At 40.2% G+C, this 20,681-nt stretch overlaps 1 protein-coding gene across 1 annotated transcript in view; it reads left to right on the forward strand.

Moving 5' to 3' along the window:
* The window catches only part of USP13 (ubiquitin specific peptidase 13), a 115,173-nt gene extending 98,258 nt beyond the window's left edge, over window positions 1-16,915 (forward strand). The window contains exons 20-21 of the mRNA XM_045539726.1: window positions 10,682-10,766; window positions 12,859-16,915. Coding sequence (XP_045395682.1) covers window positions 10,682-10,766; window positions 12,859-12,952 — 179 coding nt within the window. The 3' untranslated portion in view covers window positions 12,953-16,915. The remainder of the gene's footprint in view (window positions 1-10,681; window positions 10,767-12,858) is intronic.
* The last annotated feature ends 3,766 nt before the right edge of the window (window positions 16,916-20,681 follow it).

Below are 20,681 nucleotides of genomic sequence, written 5' to 3' on the forward strand. Positions count from 1 at the left end.
GCCTCTGCTCAGGTTAATCCCTATTTGTGAAATGCCTTTCTTTCTCATCGCTGCACACTAAAATTCTTATCATTATTTAAACTTGGCCACTGATTCCATTTCTCTAGACTGCACTCCTAGATCCTTGTCATAATCAGCCCATGCTTACCTGATATGCCAGTAGTAACTCTACCACTATTAATAATTTGTGCCCTATTTAGTCCTCACAGTAACCTTATGAGGTAGATACCATTATTATCCTCATTTTACAGGTGAAGAAACTGAAAGATTAAGTAGCTTGTCAAGGTTACATAGCTAGTGAGGGGTAGAGCCAGAATTCCAGTGCAGGCAGTCTGCCCCCAGAGCTGTGCCTGTAGCCACTATAATGCATTGTTATCATTCTTTTGTTAGAGGCATCAAATTGATCTTGCAATAAAATTATTTATGTAGATTTTCTATATTTACCATTGGACTGGGAGGTAGTGGAGGGCAGAGGCCATTTTACTTTTATAAAGTTCATGGTGTCTAGTATTTAGAAAATACTGAGTATGTAATAATTGGGTTTAACTAAATTTACATTAGCAGCATTTATCCCTGTAATCATATAGTTGCAGATCTACTCATTAATGTTCTTACCAGACCCAACAAATATGTATTGATCCAGAACTAGAGAGAGAGGCTGGGAGGGAGACTTTCTTATTCTTTTAAATATAAAATAGGAATTTTATCAGTGAAATTGTTTTAATCTCAACTGGATAAGAAAAGGATGAGATGTAGTTCTCCCAACTTCCATATCCACTTAAAGAGTCTTATATTACTTTTCAGAAATCACTAGCTTGCCTAAAGTATTAAAAGCTGTAATGGACAAGTTACTCAATAATTGATGAGCAGGATTTATTACATGTTACATGTCTGTCGGTTCACTCTTCATTGATTTTCTGTAATAGACCTTTCTTTGGAGATGATGAGTTCTTCTCGCAGAAGGAATAAACCACAAAATGGGGCTGTTGAAACGCTGCCGAGGTATTTGGCTGTGGCGGGAGGGAGGGTCTGATCTTTAGGGTTTCCTTCCTTCTGATGGAGCTTGAAGGCACCAGCCACTCTCTCGCAGATGGTCAATAAAGATAAGGAGCAGCTACGTCATCTCCTCAGGGCTTACCGCACCAGGGCGATCTGCAGATATTCCTGGCACTGCTGGGTTTTGAGGTGTGTCCAGGACGCCATAATGATGCTTTCCAGCACCCTCTATGGCACTGTGGGTCAGACTCCGGGGATTATGAGTGAGGATGGGGAAGCAGCATTGTGAGACACACGACCAGAAATCACATACAGGATATGCAGGGTGTGAAGGCAGTCGTAGGTGAAAAATCTAATTATGAAAAAACAAAAGCAGAAACCACTCTAACTCACCAAATGCATCTTGAGTCTCGTTTTATAGTCTGAAGAACAGATGTTTTTTTATATAGCATCCCCAGCACCGTGCTTGGCCCATGGTGGGGGATCAGCAGATAACTTGATTGAATGAAGAATTAAATGAATGCCAGGAGGTAGCAGTCTCAGGGGTCGTGTTTTTGCTGCTTCCACTAAGTGCCATACAGAGGGATTGGCTGTACATGGTCGTGTTGCATTGCATGAGTCAAAGGAAACGAAGAAGATGACCCACTGTACTTTGCTGTATTAGCTCCTCAACTCATAGTCAGTCATTGCTGACTTTTTCCTTTGTAAAAAAATAACATTTATATTGTTTATCTTTCTTATAATTAAAAGGATATATATTAATTTTAGTAACTTAAGAAAATATAAATGAAAAGAGGAAATTAGAAATTATAATCTTACTACCCAGTAATAACACAAAAAAGTTTTGTTTATATTCTTTAGACCTTTTAATATAAATATGTAAAAATGAATATAAATACATATATTTATGAACTATAACATTCTATTCTATACATACTATTTTGTAACCTGCTTTTCCCCTTTGGATGTACTTATACGTAAATGCATGTCATTGAACATATGTTAATCATATAATCATATTCTATTAGAAACATTTCCAAAATGTGTATACCTAATTTATACCTAATTTTAGGCCAGTTAGGTGTCTTCTAAATAAATGACTATAATATTACAAGAAGAGTTTCAAATAACGAAGGTATTTTCACATTCAGAAGATGACAGCAATGATTTTTAAATAATTTGTTTCCTAAAGAATGAATTCAGTTCACAGAAGTATAATAAATGCCTGATTTCTAATCCCTATCCCAATAATAAATACTTAAACATCTTCCCTCCTTCTTTTCTTCCCTCCCTCCCTCCATCATTCCCTCCTTCCTTCCTTCCTTGCTTTATTAGAAATAATGTAATGAACAGTCTTGAGCCCTAGTCGGGTAAGTTTCTGGAAGTGAAGTTTTTGAGTGAAAAATGCATATTTTAAAGCTTTTAATGCAGATTACCATCACCTGACCCTCCTGGGCACATGCTGGCCACACTGGTACCTCCGATTTCCCCAGCCCTCCCCAGCTGTGCTGTCGGGTTGAGCACATTTCATATTTTTAGTATTTTTATTATCTACTTGTTTTTCTTCTGTTAACGGCTTCCTCATTTCCTTTGGCCATTTTCCCATTTTTATTGAGCTTGTCAGCTGTTTTTTATTGATTTGTATGAGCGTTTTATACACTGTAGATTAGTCTGGGAATACCCAGTAGTTTTACAAAATTGAGTTTTTCTAGCCAGAAACATATTTTGCTGCCTCTTTGCTTCATCCCTCCCACTCCCTGCAAACCTACATGGTTTGCTTCATAATGATGCTGTGCCTTTCTGGTTTAGTTATGCCTCAGAATCACATTTTCTGTGTTACTTATAAATAAAAAATTTCCCTATTGGATATTCTAAATTATTACTGCTGAATTTTGTAAAGTTGCAGATCTTGTAATTGGCCATTCTGTAGGGGTTTGATTGCAAGTACATTAAATTTGTAGGTTAACCTGGGGAGATATGTGTTCTGTTTAGGTAGGTTGTTTAAATTCCCAAGTTATTTCTTTTTACCTTCTTTTGGTTAGTAAATTGGTTGAGATATTTGACTTGGGGGTATTGAATACACTTAAATGGTAAGAGTAATTGCTATTTAGGAGCTCAAACAAACAAAAACAACCTCAGTTTTGGGGGTTCCGTTATAAGTGGCAGGAGCTCTGAGACAAACTTCTCTAAGCAAAAAGGGAAGTATTGTCTCATGAAAGCTGGCAGATCCCAGAGGGACCTGACTCCAGGCAGGCCTCGATTCAGGACTCAAACCCTTTTATCCATGAGTGGATTAGTAAAATATGGTATATGTATACCATGGAGTATTACTCAGCTATAAGAAATAACGGTGATATAGAATCTCTTATGTTCTCCTGGATAGGGTTGGAACCCATTCTACTAAGTGAAGTATCCCAAGATGGAAAAATAAGCACCACATGTACTCACCAGCAAATTGGTTTCCCTGATCATCACCTAAGTGCACATTTGGGAATAACAGTAATTGGGTGTCAGACAGATGTGGGGGGTGGGGGGAGGGGATGGATGTATACCTACATGGTGAGTGAGATGCGCACTGTCTGGGGAATGGACACGTTTGAAGCTCTGACTCAGGGGGATTGGGGGGGCATGGGCAATATACATAACCTGAACTTTTGTACCCCCATAATAAGCTGAAATTAAAAAAAAAAAAAAAACAACCCTTTTATCCAGATGGGCCCCCTGGGAGTTGGTTCCAGTCCTGGGCAGGCTCTTCCTAATGGCCACAAGACGGCTGCCAGTGCCTCCCACAACTGCATCTTTCCAGGTTAATATCTAGCAGAAACAGTCTCAGCAAAGGTCCTGAGAACTTGAGACTTTGTATGTGTCCAGTCCTATACCAGTCACTGAGGCAGACTGACTCAGGCCTGGGTCATGGCCCTACTCCCAGAGGAGCCTGAGAGTGGAGACGTCTTCCCTAGCACGTGAGCCGGGAAGGGAAGGGCTGGTCTCCTCCTCCAAGCACTGGTTCAGGTGTGGCTGGACCAGCAGAATCAGCTTCGCCTGAGAACTTGCTAGACCTGCACCTTATTGGGCCTCACCCCAGGCCTGCTGAATTAGCAACTCTCTGGGGAGGCCCAGTAAGCTGTCTTAACAGGCCCTTCAGGTGTTTCAGATGAAGCTTAAGTTTGAGAACTACCACCTGAAAAGCAGTATTGGGTTCTTATTACTGTAAGGAGGGGAGTGGCTACTGGGACCTCATCGCACCTCGTTAACACTGAAAATAATAAGGTAGGTGTTTGAATTGGACAAAAGTGATTATTACAAGGACAGGGATTAAAGAAGCACTTGTATCAAATTCTTCCTTTAGGAAATATGTTAATTAAAAATCACTATTTCCATCTTTCTGAATGAGGAAGTAATGTTACCGCATGAAACTGTTTTATTTAAATGGATCTGATTGGCTTAAAAAGGTTAATGCTATCAACTTGATGAAGTAGTGGCTGTCACTTATTTATAGAATGCTGACTGTGCGCCAGGCACCTCCTCTACTGCTTTTCCATCACTATTTATAGGTAGGTGTTCAGATGAGGAAATGGTGACAAGGGATTTGCTAGAGGTAGGAGCACTGGGTGGAGTTCAAGGCCATCCGATTTTGAAGCCCATGCACTTTCTCCTTTACCCTGTATTGAATCATCTCCCTTCACATTTTGTATTGGAATGGGGAGGCGGGAGTCTATTTTTCAAAAGGCTCTTTTTATTGCCACATTCTGCACATTTTAGGGCTAGCGCCTAACTTTCTGTTGAGTTTTTAAAAATTTCCAAACAGTGGGAAATCAGGCCTTCACTCTGACCTGTCTGGGATTCTGCTATTTGCAAAATCGTTTCTGTTTTTGTGTTGCACTTAAAGAGTGTTTAATTTTTTTTTTTAAAAAAACCTCACTGATTGCCAATGTAATTAACTTGCGATTAGGCTGTGATTGCTCAAAACCTGCTCTGGCTCCTTCAGCCACATGGCTGTAATGGCTTAGAGATCTGCTGCAGCAGCTGAGATTTTCCAGCAAGGGAGCAGAGAGACATTCATTTGCATAATGGTGGGGCTCCTAATGTGCTGGGCTCCCTAAGGAATGTCGCCCAAAAGAGGGTCTGGAGAATAGTTGGTACAGCTCCTCTGGGGAGCTAACCCCCAGTGGTCTGCTTGAAAGTGACATAAACTTACTTCCTGCGGTGCCGCTGGGCTCCAATTCCCATCCCACTTAGCGCTTGTTGCAATTCCTGTTTTTTCCGTGGTGCTATTGAAAGTTTAGAGAAAGCCACTCTGTGGAGTAAGCTAATTTACACTGAAGTATGAATGATTGAGAACTATTCAACCGGGAGGGAAGCGTTTTATATTTGGAGTGTTAGGCGTTATTACAGAGAGACTGGTAATTTTGAGCTGGCTGGGATGGGAGGGGCAGTTTGTAGAACCTTTAAGATGCCATGTTGTCAGCTGGCTTAAGATGTTATTTATTTGCTCAGGTCGTTTTCCCTCCTTCCCTCTCCGAGTTTTTGCTCAGAGCAGGGATGAGGGAAGGCAGGCTGTTGGCGGTAGAAATTGTTTGCAGATGTAGGATGCTTACAAGTAAATTGGGGACATTTTCCCCTCCCCCCACCTCTTTGTGCAGAAGGAGTTAGGGGCAGATAATGATACAAATTATTCAAGTTAGGAAGATAAGAACCCAGTTTATTTAACCAACAGACTGGAGTCTCTGGGATCTTGATGGTTATTTGAAGGATGTTTTGATGTCTCTGTGAAGCACTCTCTGTAGACTGACTAAATAATGTGTCATGCCCTGATGACTTACCACTGCTTTGTAAATATATGTAGATACTATAATAGCTTATGAAAATAAAGTCATTTAAAGGCACTCCTGAATCTAAGAGGGTTGCTTTTGGTGATTACGTGTTGTTGAAGCATAATTTTCAAAAGGCAAAATCCTAACTTTCAGGTAAATATAAAATGAACACATATCACAGATTTTCTTTAACTCATTAATTAATGAGAGAACCAGCCAGATGTTATTACTGGTTTAAAACATCTATAAAGCTAGGATATATAAAGACAAGTTAACAAAGAAATGTCAGGATGAGATTGGTGGGTTAGATTAAAAATTAGTCTGTATCTATCAGGAGCATAAATCCTTGAGGTTATGTGTTGCACTAGACAAATTTTTTCTGTCTTTAGCAGACAAAAATCTACAAGTTAACATGCAGCTTCACTAAGTATGGGGCCTTTAATAAGCGGTAAGCGGTGAGATGAACTAAGTTCATCCCCCACAGACCAGGAGCCAGCAAACCTTTTCTCTAAAGGGGCAGATAGTAAATGCTTTAGGGCCATAAACATGGCTATGTCATATTCTCCCGTTTCTTCTCCTGGGTGTTACAAAAACAGACTGTGGGCCAGATTTCACCAGTGGGTATTTGCCAATGCCTCTCCTATACAATCTTTGGGTGGCCTTTCTTCCGGATGACATTGAAAGTGCACATTGGCTACCTCTTCTACCTTCCACGTTTCATATAATTTCTGTGATAGTGCTTCCTCAAAGAAAAAAATCAAAAGAGTACAATTGGTATTAATGTTGGGTGGGGATAGTAGTGATAAAATTTAATATTAAAAATCTTCATTGGAAAGATTGGAAAGATTTTCCTAGAGTTCAAAAAGGACAATTTTTATAGGGAGGAAGAATGCTAGTTGCAGACACTGTTTAATTCTGGCCATTTAGAGGGACACTGTCCAGAAGGTGTAGGACACAGTGGTATAGTGATTTCGTCAGTTTTGTCTAGCTCTTCTAGGTACTTTGAAAGTCAACATTTTGAAATGCTTACCTTATTTCAAATTACTTTTTCTATTTACATAAGAAGGGCTTTCTATTTTTTTTTTTTTTGAGTAAATGTTATTTTGGACTGTTTTGGAGTGATACATATATATATATATATATATATGTACAAAATTCTTTTTTCCTTTGGAAGGAGGTCTCTGGGAACTTGGAGAAGAATCAGTAGCAGCTTCTCTGTCTGGTTTATTCATCTTGACTTTCTATTTGGAAACAAATATAAATTGAAATTTATTACCTGTTTAGTTTTTACAAATGTGTTGAAAGGCATTGTTTCCTTTGCTGTTGATTCCTAGCAGGAGGTGGTGAATAATACATGAAATAGTTGCTTATATTGATAAACATGATTACTTTTAATTATAGGACTAAAATTTATGCTAACCTCTAGGAAACCTGTGGTCTTGAAATGTGGCCTTCCAGGTCCTTAAGTGCGGCCTTTGACTGAATCCAAAGTTTGCAGAACAAATCCTTTTATTAAAAGGAGTGCAGCAGAGAAAGATGAAACCCTTCTTGATTCCTTTGGTGCTTAAAAAAGAACAATCTTGAAGTCAGAAGGCCGTAGCTTCCTCACCCCTGGAACCAAAGAGCAGAAAATACTTTTGGGTTCTTAATATTATGTTTGGGAGTATTGGGATGTATGGATTTGTCCTTTCTCTATGTCTAAATGTTCTCGTCAACCCATCGGCTGTGTTGTTGTCTGCAGTGTTTCACTGATGTGACCCTGACTTGTGGTAGGAAGTGCTTGTTAAATATTCTGTTGAATTGCTGAAGTCATTGTTTGAGGGGACAGTTCCTTGGGAGAAAAGCTTTGATTGGGGTACAGTGTCCTTTCTATATTTTATGAAAATTCTCAGAGGGCAGCTGCATTTTGGCAGAGCAGCACTGTGTCTCTTAAATTGAAGGTTTGGAGTTTGATATATTAATAGCATTCTTCCAGGAGGGCTTGAACACCAACAGAGCCCAAGAAACATGAAAAAGTCTCAGCTCATATCCTTTCTTGCTTACTGAGTGAGGTAGGGGTGGCTTCTTAGTGTGGGAGGCCAACAGGAGGGCAGACAAGGGCAAGGGCAAGGTCACTGTTTCAAAAAATAAGAACCAGGCAAAGTGATTGTCATTCACAACAGTTTTTGCCTGGCTTCTGATTTCAGATTTGGAATTTTTTTTTTGTCAATGGATTTGATAGCTAGCAACAGAAACTTAGTTAATGATGGGAAAGGCCATCTTCTCTGATTTGTTTCTGATTAAGTAATTATTTCACTAGTTGATACCCCTTTGTATATAAAGATATATACAATATAACAAGATATAAAAACAAGTGAGAAAATGGAGTGAAGAGTCATTCTTTCACTCACTCATTTATTTACACATCTAACAAATACTTATTAAGTGCCTCCCACATGCAAAGCATTGTTTTCTGTGCCTGGAATATTTCCAGTAAACAAACAAATCCCCTGGCCCTTTGGAGCTGTATTCTAGCCTGGGGTAAAAGGAGATAGATGATAAATAAATGCCCAAGTAAGTATGTGACCTGGTGGTTGTTCCATCCTGCTCTATGGACAGGAAAGCAGGGTAAGGACAATTGGAGCAACAGGACTGAGGGTGGATGTGGAGGGGAGGGTTGTTATTTTTAAGGGTGGCTCAGGAAGGCCTCTCTGATGAGGTGACATTTGACCCAAGACCTCAGTGAAGTGAGGGGTGAGTCATGTAACATCTGAAAAAAGAGAATTTCAGAGAGAAGGAACAGTGTGGAGTAAGAGGAAGAAGGAGAGGAGGTGTGGGGGAAGCCAAGGGCTTTTGGGCAGATCGCAGTAGACTTCCATTTAAAAAAGACTGCTCTGGCAGCCATGCTAAGAATAGCAGGTAGGGGGCAAGGGAAAAAGCAGGGAGCCCAGTGAAGAGGCTATTGTAATGATTCAGACAAGAGAGATGGTGACTTGGATCAGGGGTTACTAGTGGAGGTGATAAGAAGTGTTTAGATTCTGGATATATTTTGAAGAAAATACTGACAAGACTTGCTGGTAGATTGAGTGGGTATAAAGAGTGTGAGAGAGAAGTTGATATTTTTTCCCTGAGTTACTGGAAGAATAGAATTGTCATTGACTGAGATGGATAAGGCTGAGGGGAGAACATCTAACAAACTAGAAATGGAAGGGAACTTCCTCAACTTGATAATGAGTATCTACACAAAACCCACAGCTCATATCATACGTGATGTGAAAAACTAAATGCTTTCTTCCTAAGATCAGGAAGAAGACAAGGATGTCCCCCGCTTCTATTTAACCTTGTATGGGTGGTCCTTACCATTGCAATTTGTCAAGAAAAAGAAGTAAAAGGCATCTAGATTATCAAGGAAGAAGAAAAATTGCTCTATTTGCAGGTTACATGATCTTGTATTTAAAAAATCCTAAGGAATCCACTAAAAAACTTAAAACTAATAAATGAGTTCAGCAAGGTTGCAGGAAACAAGATCAATGTACAAAATTCAATTGTACTGTTATACACTAGCAATGAACATTCAGCAAATGAAATTAAGAAGACAATATTACTTACTTCCATGAGACTAGATGAGAACACTCAGAGAGAGAGTCTAGATGGGGGTGGGGGTGGGTCTGAGTCCCAGGTCACCAACATGCAGAGGTCAGGGAGACAAGGAGGAACCTGCAAAGGAAACAGATGTGGAGCAAGCAGTGAGGCAGCTGGACCACCAAGAGAGCCATGTGCTGGGGGCAAGTATTTGAGGAAGAAGAAGGTGATCAACAGTGTGTGATGCTGGGAAGAGTGAGTAAGATGAGGACCAGGGATTGACAGCTCAGTGAATGAGCATACGTGAAAAGCAAGAGAGAGAAAGAATGGGAGAAAGAGAGTTGAAAGATAGGGTCTGTCCAGAACTAATACTTTTTTGGAAAATGTAGTAAAAAGTTTTTTCTGTTAAATTCAAAGGACATAATACTACTCTTGATTAATACAAAAGCTTGTAAATGCGCTCAATGTCTGTACTATGTCACTGTAGTCTGTAACAGTTTGCTGAGTGGACTGGTACTAGTTCATGGAACCCACTTTGTGTTGTGTGGGTCTGGGATTAGCCAAACGAACATGAACTGAGATTGATTCAACATGTATTTGATACAGAGTTCTGGGCTTGATGGCAGGAGATACTTGTTAGAGAATCAAGATTGATTTTGTCCTCTAAAAGGCTATGTATCTCCTCGTTGAGAATGCTTCAAGCCTGGAGTTTGGTCCCACATAGGTTATAACGAAGAGCAAGTCAAAAATCTTGTGTGAAGCATTATCCCTTTCTATAAATGATAACAGCTATCTGCTCCCTTCCTTGTAATTCTGACATTTGTGTGGTATTTTAGTCTGAATTGCTCATTTAAGTCTCATACCACCCTGTAAAGTGGGTGGATTTTTTTTTTTAATCTCCATGAAGGAACAGGCTCAGGGAGAGGAAACAACTTGTCCACCCTCGTGCTGTGTGGAAGTGATAGAGCCAGGATTAGCGTTTTAGACCCACGAGCTTGCCACCAGACTGGGCTGTGGGATTTTTAATCCCCTTCTAGATTTGAATTTAACATCAGCTGTGCTTTGATAGTTTAGGTCCTGCTTTTGTTATGCATTTGCAGGTTGAATTTAGTGTCACTCTGGGATGTGTGTCTGTGTGTGTGTGTGTGTGTGTGTGTGTGTGTGTGTGTGAACATAGCAAGATAAATAGACTTTGCTTTTATAATCTAAGCAGTTGCTGGATTATACTATTTTTGGTTTCAAATTCTGATCAGAAGTGCTCTGGATTCTAGAAATGCTGCTTTCTAACTGAGTTGTTTCCTCTTTCACAGTGTATGAATTATTTGCATTCATCAGTCACATGGGAACATCTACAATGAGTGGCCATTACGTTTGCCATATCAAAAAGGAAGGAAGGTGAGTCTTTTTAAGAAGGTATATGACAGCTGTGATTTATTGAGCACCTACTATGTGCCAGGCACTCCACTAGGTGCACCACATATTATCTTGTTTGGTTCTCTTCTCACATTGGTCTTGTGAGGAATATATGCTCTTAATGCCATTCTACACATCAATACAGTAAGGCTCAGGGAGGCTGAATAGCTTGACCTTTGTTAGTAAGTACTTCATGGCTGTATCAGATCTGGTATTCAAAGTCACATTCAACCATCATACCAAGGTGACTTCCCAAAATAAAGATGCATGCTGCAGCAAAATGTATGCCATATTTGGAACCTCCATAGGATTACCATATTTAGTCAACAAAACAAGAAAACCAGGATATCCTATTAAATTTGAATTTTAGATAAATAACAAATAATTTTTTAGCACAAACGTGTTTCAAGTATTGCATGTCTCAAATATTGCATGGGACAAATGCAACATACTTATGCTAAAATTATTTGTTCCTTACCTGATACTCAAATTTAACTGGGAATTGTGTTTTATCTGGCATCTCTAAACCATCATTGCTTTGCCTAATTACAGCCTTGCAGTTGGCTTCTTGGCTTATTAAGTAGAATTGTTAGGTGTGTGGTAAACCAGGAACGAGACAGTTAAGGAGTGGAAGACTGTTGTTCTCTTTACAACCTTCTTCCTGAGCCGGATCCTCCCCACCCACCAGGGGGATCAGTGTGCATGGTGCCCTTCCTGTGTAGCTCTGAACTGAGCAGCTCGTGGGTTAGCGCTCCTGCTTGAGGGCAGTGCTCAGGCCACATGGTCACCGGGGAAATGTGTAAGCTTGGCCTCGTGCTCCATGCCTCCCACTTCAGGAGTAGCCATTTCCCACGTGGGCTTGATTGTGTTCTTTTTTTGGTATATCTCTGGTTTTGTCTTCTCAACTTGATTAATAAGATAGTTGAGGCCGGGCGCAGTGGCTCAAGCCTGTAATCCTAGCACTTGGGAGGCCAAGGCGGGCGGATTGTTTGAGCTCAGGAGTTCGAGACCAGCCTGAGCAAGAGTGAGACCCCCGTCTCTACTAAAAATAGAAAGAAACTATATGGATAGCTAAAAAAATATATATAGAAAAAATTAGCCAGGCATGGTGGCGCATGCCTGTAGTCCCAGCTACTCGGGAGGTTGAGGCAGAAGGATTGCTTGAGCCCAGGAGTTTGAGGTTGCTGCGAGCTAGGCTGACGCCATGGCACTCTAGCCCAGGCAACAGAGTGAGACTCTGTCTCAAAAAAAAAAAAAAAAAAAAAAAGATAGTTGAGCGTAAGGACTTGTATTTATAGGGAATTCTTATTACCAAGCATGATAGCTCTTTTAAAAATACTTTTTTAAAGAAAAATAGGTTATTTATAATTTAAAAAGCACTAAAAGTCATTGTAAAGAATTTATAAAATAGAAACATACAAAGAATATGTACCCTGGAAGCCTAAAGATAACATAATTGTCTACGTTATGATATATTGTTCTTTTATTGATCTCATTGGAGGAAGGTGTATATATCTATATACACATACATTACATATAAGTTAAATATGTATTTACAGCTTTTCTAAAAGCTTAAAGTAGGTGCAGAGTACATACAATTTTGTAACTTGCTTTTACCTACTTCATATTATATTGTGATTATTTTCTCACTTCACCAAATATCCTTTGAAATGTTAATAATCCTGTAATAGCTCACTGCATGGATGTTTAATTCTGAATTTTAGCTAGCTTTATACCTAAGGCTGAAATAAATGTTGTATGTAATACTTTGAGTCAATTTCTGAGGCTATCTATGGATTTCTACAGAGGGAGCTGTGGGGTCAAAGGTTTAACATATTTGGAGGCTCTTGATATGTTTTAGTAACAACTTTTTGATTGAGCTCAAGAATCAAAAAGCTGTTGTGATTCCTCATCAGCATTCTGTTCCTTTTTTATATAACAAACTTGAGTTTGGTTGTCTTAAAACATCTTATAGTTATTTTAAATACTGTGTTCCATGTGATGCAGTAACTTCTTTGTGCAGTTTCCTGGAACTGACTTAAATCCATCAACTGCTTCTGTCTTTTGTTTTCAGATGGGTGATCTACAATGACCACAAAGTTTGTGCCTCAGAAAGGCCCCCTAAAGATCTGGGATACATGTACTTTTACCGCAGGATACCAAGCTAGACCTCAAACCTGCAAGTCGGCGAAAAGAAGCCATACATGTTTTTAATTTGCCAAAAAAAAAAAAAAAAAAAAAAAAAAAGTTGAGACATCTAGACATGGAGGAATACATGGGGTATTTATAGTTTTATTTAAAGAGCACGATCATTTGACGCCTTCTGAAATAGAACTGGGGAGAAATTTCTATTAGGGATGATACACTATTGTAGATAGTTTTTATAAATGTTCAAGGAGAGGATGATATTTAAAAAAAAAGTATTCATATTGCTGGTGGGGGATCTACCATCAGCACGTCAAGAATGGGGATGTGCCCCAGCCCTCTGTTTTGCTTTGGGGGTCCGTGGTAGTGGCCTCCAGAGAAACCGATTGTGGCCAGTGGCGTGGCCTTACCCACAATAAGTGAAAAGCCCACTTTTGTTTCATATAGAAAATCAGCAACCGGGTGGAGCTTTATTTGTGACATAATTTTTTTCATTACATACAATAATTTCTGACCTATCCATCCATGTATAATATAGCATCTGCAGTGACAGATATTTTTAATTTATCATATCAAAATTCGTAAGATGATTATGCGAGTGTGTGTAAGAGTGAGTGAGAGTGTGAGACCTTTGCTAGAAAAGTGAGTCCACTAGAAATCTGTGATGAGTTGGTTTTTAAAGGCTGAACACTTGGTATTAAGCATAACTGAAAAAAGCAAGTAAATATTTAGTGAAATTACAACTCAGGAACATTTAAAAAGATTAGTTCTCCACTTAGATTTGAAGGAGTAAAAAAGGGCTGAGTTATCCCTCTAAGTGCTGTCAAGAATTCACTTGGGTTTGTGACGGTGGTGGGGTAATGCCAGATGCGCACAGCAGCATAATATTGTACTTTGCCAAAGGTAGGTGAATTCTCAGTTTCTCAGCAGCCCTTTCCCCCAAAGGCATAGTGTTTATTTTTAGTTAAAACAGGTAATCTCTTTTTCCCATACCACATGGTAGCTCCCTGGAATCGTGTAAGGTGCTCCCGATTTGTCTGTAGTTTTCCCGTCTCTGAGCTCTTTCCCTGCCCCCATGTCCACGTTTTCTGGGGTCAGAGTCTTGTCTCTGCTCTGTTTTGTTTTGTTACCTCCTAACTTGCCTTCATTGCTTATCTGATGTGACCCACAGTGTGATCTTGTACACTTTAGGGATTTTAGATGCAAAGAATGTTTCTATGACGTTATGAAAGACTATGCTTCTCACATTGGTTATTTTCGGTATTTTAGTTGCAACCTGGGATTAGAGTTTCGAATGGGATAAAAGGTGGAGTGATAGCGTTCTGTAATTTTCCTACTGCTCTGCACCAAATCCCAGAGTCTCTGGAGTTTCTATTTCTGATTATTCAGTCAAAGGGAAAAGGATTTATTGCTGTCTGCTTAACATGTATTTGTTTGGCTGAAAGGATCTTTTAGAAACTGTAGGATAATAAAGCAGAACCAACTGGGTGAAATCAAGCACAGACATTGGATTAGGACGTGGTGAGTCAGGACTGTGGTTACAACAGGGGCGTCTGTCTCACAGATCACCTGTGTGAGCGAGGGTGGCCGTGTCTGAGGCCTGGGGCCTGGAGACCTGGGTGCAGCCCCCACCTGGCTGTGGACCGTGGGCAAGTCCCTTATCCTTCCTGTGCCTCACTGTCCTCATCTGCACAATGGTGCGTTGCAATGACACCTGCCATCTCTTTCCAGTCATGCTTTGAGGATATGACACAATGAACTTGTACAGAATAGAAGGCGGGGTGCTGTGCTGGGTCCTAGTAGAGTTTGCTCCCTGCCTTCGCTCATCTGATGTTTTCCTCAATTTGGGAATAGATGAGATTGGCAGAAGGTGGGAGCTCATGGTGCAGTAATTCTCTACTCAAGTGTGCCCGCTGGTGTTACCTTCCAGTGTGGACTTGGATATCCTAAAGCAGTCCCGCTCTGTTCCTCGAGTCGCTGACCCCTGTGGAAACCCCCATGCTAAGCTGCCTTACAAACTCCAGTGCCCTTAGGGCTGAGTGTCACAGAATAATGATTCCAAACATGCATCAAAAATGGCTTGTTTCCATCGATGTTACCTAGCAAAGGCCTTTTTTTTTGGAGTGGGGGGGAATTGGGGGTTTGGATTGAAAAGTGGACAAAGACAGCATGTGTATTTTGAACAAAATAAAAATTTTATAGTAAAACTTTGCAAAATTAATGGTGTAAAATCAGTATTTGAGATTATAATCTATAAATTATTTAATTTCATTAAACAAAAAAGAAATTTAGCCCTTTTGATGCCTAACATACTGTAAGAAAGCATACTATGGCTGCCTTTTTTTTCTGCCTCACAACGCAAAGGGCTATTTCTCCAAGGCAAAGTTTTGTATGTGTGTTATTCTTCATTTCAGATTGAGAGTTGGGAAAAACTGGAGCAAATGATGGGTTTCTTTCTTGCTTAAAAATGTGTTTATATGTGCATCTTAATATATACAAAGCAGGTTTCTCTATGAAAGTCCTGAATGTACCACTTAATTTTACATGTGTGTAGACAAGATTATTTGTGACTGAAAACTGGAATAATATGTGGATTGTGTCAACTGATTATCAGCCTGTTAAGACTCCTCTGTGTGAGGCATGTTGGCATCATTGTGAAATTCTCACTGTATGTGGGTGTCTGTGTGAAAGACAGCGCTCTCTTTCTGTAAATATCTTTTGATATATATTTGTGTAGGATCCCAATGAATGTGTCTTTGGAAAATGTAATGTATCAAAGTTTTTGTTTTGTCAGTTGGTCTAAATGCCCATGTAACTAATCAGCAATCCAGTTTGGTTCAGATTGGGATTGTCTTTTAAAGGAAAAAATGTATGCAGAAATGACTCTTGGAAGAATCATATTTTAATGACATTTTATATCAACGTTGCTTCAACATTTTGGAATTGATGAAGCTGCTCTCTCTCACCTACAAGAGAATGTGCCTGCCATTTCCCAGTTGCTCACTTTGAGCTGCAGAAGTCCAATGGGAATAGCTTGAACCTTTCACTCCCTGAATTGTTTATTCCTTTGACCTGAACCAGAGCCTGACCCACAGTTCATAGCGAGAACGCCTGGTCTGTATGAGGCTCCACCTGTCAGTGTGTGGGGCCAACTCGCTTTACCTCTCTGGGCTTTTTTCTTTAAAATGAGTGGGTCAGACTAGATGAGCTCAGAAGTCCCTTCCTCCTCTAAAAGGCTCTTCTATTTTTAAAGCAGGGATCACCTAGAGGTTTAGACCTTATATTTTTGAATTGTTACAGCTTCTACACCCAGTTGGGGGCCTGTGTCATTTTTAGTGTCCCAATCCCATTTCTATTCGTGCTCTACTTATCTTTATTTTCTTTGGTCTTCATCCCATTTTTTTTTCCACTCTTGAAACTCACAACTTTCCAGTCCATGAGGTATTTTGCCTCCATCCCCCTCAAAAACAACAAAAAAAATCCATTTAAAACACCTTCCTAGAAAAGGCTCAAAACGCATTCAGCTAAATCTGTCACATTTATAGAATATTTTAAAATTCTAGGGGAGGGCAGGGAAAAAAGTTCTAATTCAGTTATAGCTATGATCTCCAAATAAGTCTGACAAAGTTGTCTGTCACAGACAGGATGTCTGTTTCATCTTGTAGGCATCACTGTTGCTAAATCCCATCAGGACCAGGGGGTGGGGTTAGACAAAAATGTGATTCTGTCCTTTATTTTAAAGGATTCTATCCTCCCCTGTCCTTTGCTTAAAAATCCCAGGTTGCGGAACAAGGTTCTGTACTCTTAAATTGGTGTATAAGATCACCTCCACAGTGTCGTGGAGATTTCCCGCTCAGTAAATCACCCTGAAAGAGTTCGCCTCAGATGCTCTAGGTCTGCGCTATTCGGTGTGATAGTCAACAGCCACATGTGGCAAATGACCACCTGAAAATTGGTTGGTCTAAGTTGAGATTGTGCCGTACACATAAAATACACACCAGATCTTGAAGGCGTGGTACCAAAAAAGAACTTAAAATATTTCGCCAATATTTTATATTGATGACATGCCGAAATGACAATATTTTGGATATTAAATAAAATATTAATAATTTAATAAATATTATTAAAGTTGTTTTCACTTATTTTTATCTTTTTTTTTTTTTAATGTGGCCACTAAAGAATTTAAAATTAGATGTGTGGCGAACGTTGCACTTGTGTTGGACGGTGCTGCCCTAGACCTCCATGGTGTGGGGTAGGCAGTGAAATCTCACAGGTAGGAAAGGTCCTTCTGAGAGGCATCCGAAGAGACGCAGCACAGACGTTTTTGCTGGAGTCAGGAGCACTGTGAGGCACAGAACACCTCCCAGGAAGCAGGTTTTTCTGCCTAAAAACCAAGATACATATGTATGATCCTAATTAAAAAAACAAAAGCACATGAGCCCCAAACTGTCTGCCTTCAGCTTTGCCTGGGAGCTGCTATCTTTGCTCCTCTTTTTCTAGCATCTTCCAGGTGCCAAGGGTATTAGCCACAGGAGGGTGTTGGGCATATTTGTTTCATTGTAGGCAACATTCTCTTGTGGTTTCCCCTCCCCGGGTATTTTTAAGTCTGTTCAAAGCTGGCTGTGTTGAAATACTGTGCAAATCCTGCCCTCGATGTGCCACTTCTCTCGGCCTGGGCAGAGGCCGAGCCTGTTGCCTGTGCCCACCTGCCTGGCAGGTTTTGATGCTGGCTCCTGAAAGAGTTTGTATTTATTTTATTTTGCACTAGTCACAGTTGTTGTTTAAACTATATCAAATGTTTTGGGAGAGTATTTGCCTGTGATGAAAAGAGAGATGAATGATTTATTGCTTCAATTGTTTTAAATTAAAAGCTATTCTCACAATCTGAGGTTCCTTTATGGCTCTTTTTCCCTCCTTTTTTAAAAAATGCCAAGTAAAGTGATTCTGATGGTTCCTATCCACCAGTGGAACAGGTAACTTTAGACAGTGACTAATTTTATTTCTTTTTAGGGTTTCTTGGTGTAGCCAGGCAGCCTTGGTGGCTGTATGATCCCCATCGCTAGTGGGACATCAGCGGTGGCACGTTGCTACCTCTGAGTAGGTGGGAGGGGTCAGGGCAGGGAGGAGTCTGCTGCCTTAGACATCTCTGCTGGATGTCACGTCACAGAGTGGAATTAATCGAGAACTTTCTGTGGTTCCCAGGCTCTACATTTGCTGGTGGCCCCCCTTAACACGGCAAAAGCAAAATGGAGAGGTGTTAAATCAAGAGATTCCAATGTTTCTATGACACTGTGTTTCTAGGGCATGAATTTCCTATTGCTGCTGTGACAAATTACCACAAAGTCAGTGGCTTAAAGCAATACATTTATTAGGTCAGAAGTCTGAAAATGGGTCTTGCAGGGCTAAAATCAAGGTGTCGGCAGGGCAGCTATAGGGGAAAATCCCTTCCTGCCTTTTCCATCTTCCAGAGGCTGCTCACATTCCCGGGCTCATGGCCTCTGACCTCCACTGGCCTCACTCCAGCCTCTGCTCCCAGCTCAATCTCCCCAGCCTGGCTCTCCCCACCCTCATGGGAGGACCCTTGTGATTACATTAGGCCCACCCAGATAATCCAGAATGCACTTCCCATCTCAAGATCCTTAACTTAATCACATCTGCAAAGTCCCTTTTGCCAGATAAGGGAACATATTCACAGGTTTTGGGGAGTAAAACGTGGACATCTTTGTGGGGGGCATTATTTTGCCTACCACGTAGGGTATGTTAATTGCTGCTTAAAGATATATCAATTTGTAGCTGCCAAAATGGTGGTGCTCAGACATGAGGCCAGGGCTGACCTGGGGGATGCAGGTGTGGTGCTGGTGGGAGGTGGGAAGCGCCCACAGACACTCAACACAGTCTCCAAAATGAGCTCAGGCTTTCATGAGAGGCGGAGGACAGAGATGTTAGTAATTGTCAACAAGCAGCTACTCTTTCCACCTCCCCACCTAAAGAGCTAGGCCAAGGAGAACTACAAAGAGCCTTAATGTTTTCGGAATGAGGAGAGAGAAAAACTGTAAGGAAACAAAAACTCAGTATCTCAGCCATCAAGACAGCAGCATATACGCATGATCAGTCCAGTACTTTTCTAGGAGATTAAAAACTCAGAAGACCAATGGTCATTGAAATCAGCAAAAAATTTGAATATCTTAGAAAAGAAATGACATTATATAGAGTGGAGTTTTTTGGAACAACAGGTGGTTTCTCTGGATTATGCAGTGTTTGAAAGGACATTTGAGAAAACTATATATGAAGTTTAACCAAAGAATGAATGGATGATAACTCAGCAGAATGGATTTTTATGATGAGGACTAGGGCATTGCTGAAGGAGCTAAAAGTATCTCTGGACAATTTGTTTCTGTCCCTTTTGCCTGATATGTAGCAGATAACAAATAATAATTCAATCAATAAATGTAAGTTTCATCTAAAAAATAAATGTATTTAATGCTCAAAGTTTATAAAAGAATGAACCTATATATTTTTAAAAATTCAAGTAAATGACTGACTTCAGTGTTTTCCCATATGTTTTGGTGAAGAGGAGGAGGAAACTGATTGGGATAGTAAAGGATTACTTATGATTCAGAAAATTGTAAATTTTTAGGACAATGCAAACCAGCTCCTACTCACATTCACTTGCTATGTCCCATCGTGCCTGATGGGGGAGTTTACCAGTGCTGTTGAAATTTTGGTCCTGTTTTTCAAATGTAGTCAGTGACAAACTTCAGTTGTAGTGGGAAAATTTAATTGGAAATAGTGAGCTATTCTTATCCCTCATGGCATTGATCATTTAAAAATCAACAAGGAAAAGTTTTTCAGTGTGGTAGGGAGGGAGGGTGGTATCATTACCACAGTGGAGGCATATAGACTTGAAGTCAAATCCTGTTTTCAACACAGACTAGCTATGTGGCTTTGGTACACACTTGATATCCTGACACTCAGTCTTCTCACCTGTATAGTGGGCATAATAATACTTGAGATGAATTATGTAAAGCATCTGACAATTTGGTGAATACATTTTTACATCGTCATTTTAACCCGTATAGCATTTTGATCCTATGGAAGTTTTGACCCTTTGTTTCAGTCTAAAAGATTTTTCAAATTATTTATTTATTATTTTTTTAGAGACAAGACTTTTGCTCTGTTGCCCAGGCTGGAATGCAGTGGTGCGACCATTGCTCACTGTAGCCTTGAGAACTCCTGGGCTCAAGTGATGACCCTTCTACCTACAGCCTCCCAAGTAGCTAGGACCACCATGCCTGGCTAATTTTTCTATTTTTTCTTAGAGACAGGATCTTGCTATGTTGTAAGGTGAAGATTGAGAATTGGCCATGAGATTAAGGAGGTCATGGGTGATCTCTGTGCAAAGAGTTTTAAAAGCGTGGGTTTTAAATGTTAGAATAACATTTAAAATAAGATGGTCAAATAGAAAATGAAATATTAAGGATGTAGGAGAGAGATGGAAGAATTGCTGATCTGATGTCGTTGAGCAGGCAAGAGGGGATGGGATCTGGTGCCAGTGTGAGGCGCTGATTTGGGCAGGGGCATGGAAAGACCGTCTATGGCAACGGGAGGCCGAGACCAGGAGTGCAGCTGTGGGCTGGGGCTTCTCTCCCGCCTGCTTTAATTTTCTCAGTGAAGTAGGAAGCAAGATCGTCAGCTGGGAGCGAGGATGAGGGAGTTTGAGGATTTGAGAAGAGAGAAGGTGTGAAATAGTTA

This window comes from Lemur catta, chromosome 1 (genome assembly GCF_020740605.2).
Source record: "Lemur catta isolate mLemCat1 chromosome 1, mLemCat1.pri, whole genome shotgun sequence".
Classification (NCBI taxonomy): domain Eukaryota; kingdom Metazoa; phylum Chordata; class Mammalia; order Primates; family Lemuridae; genus Lemur; species Lemur catta.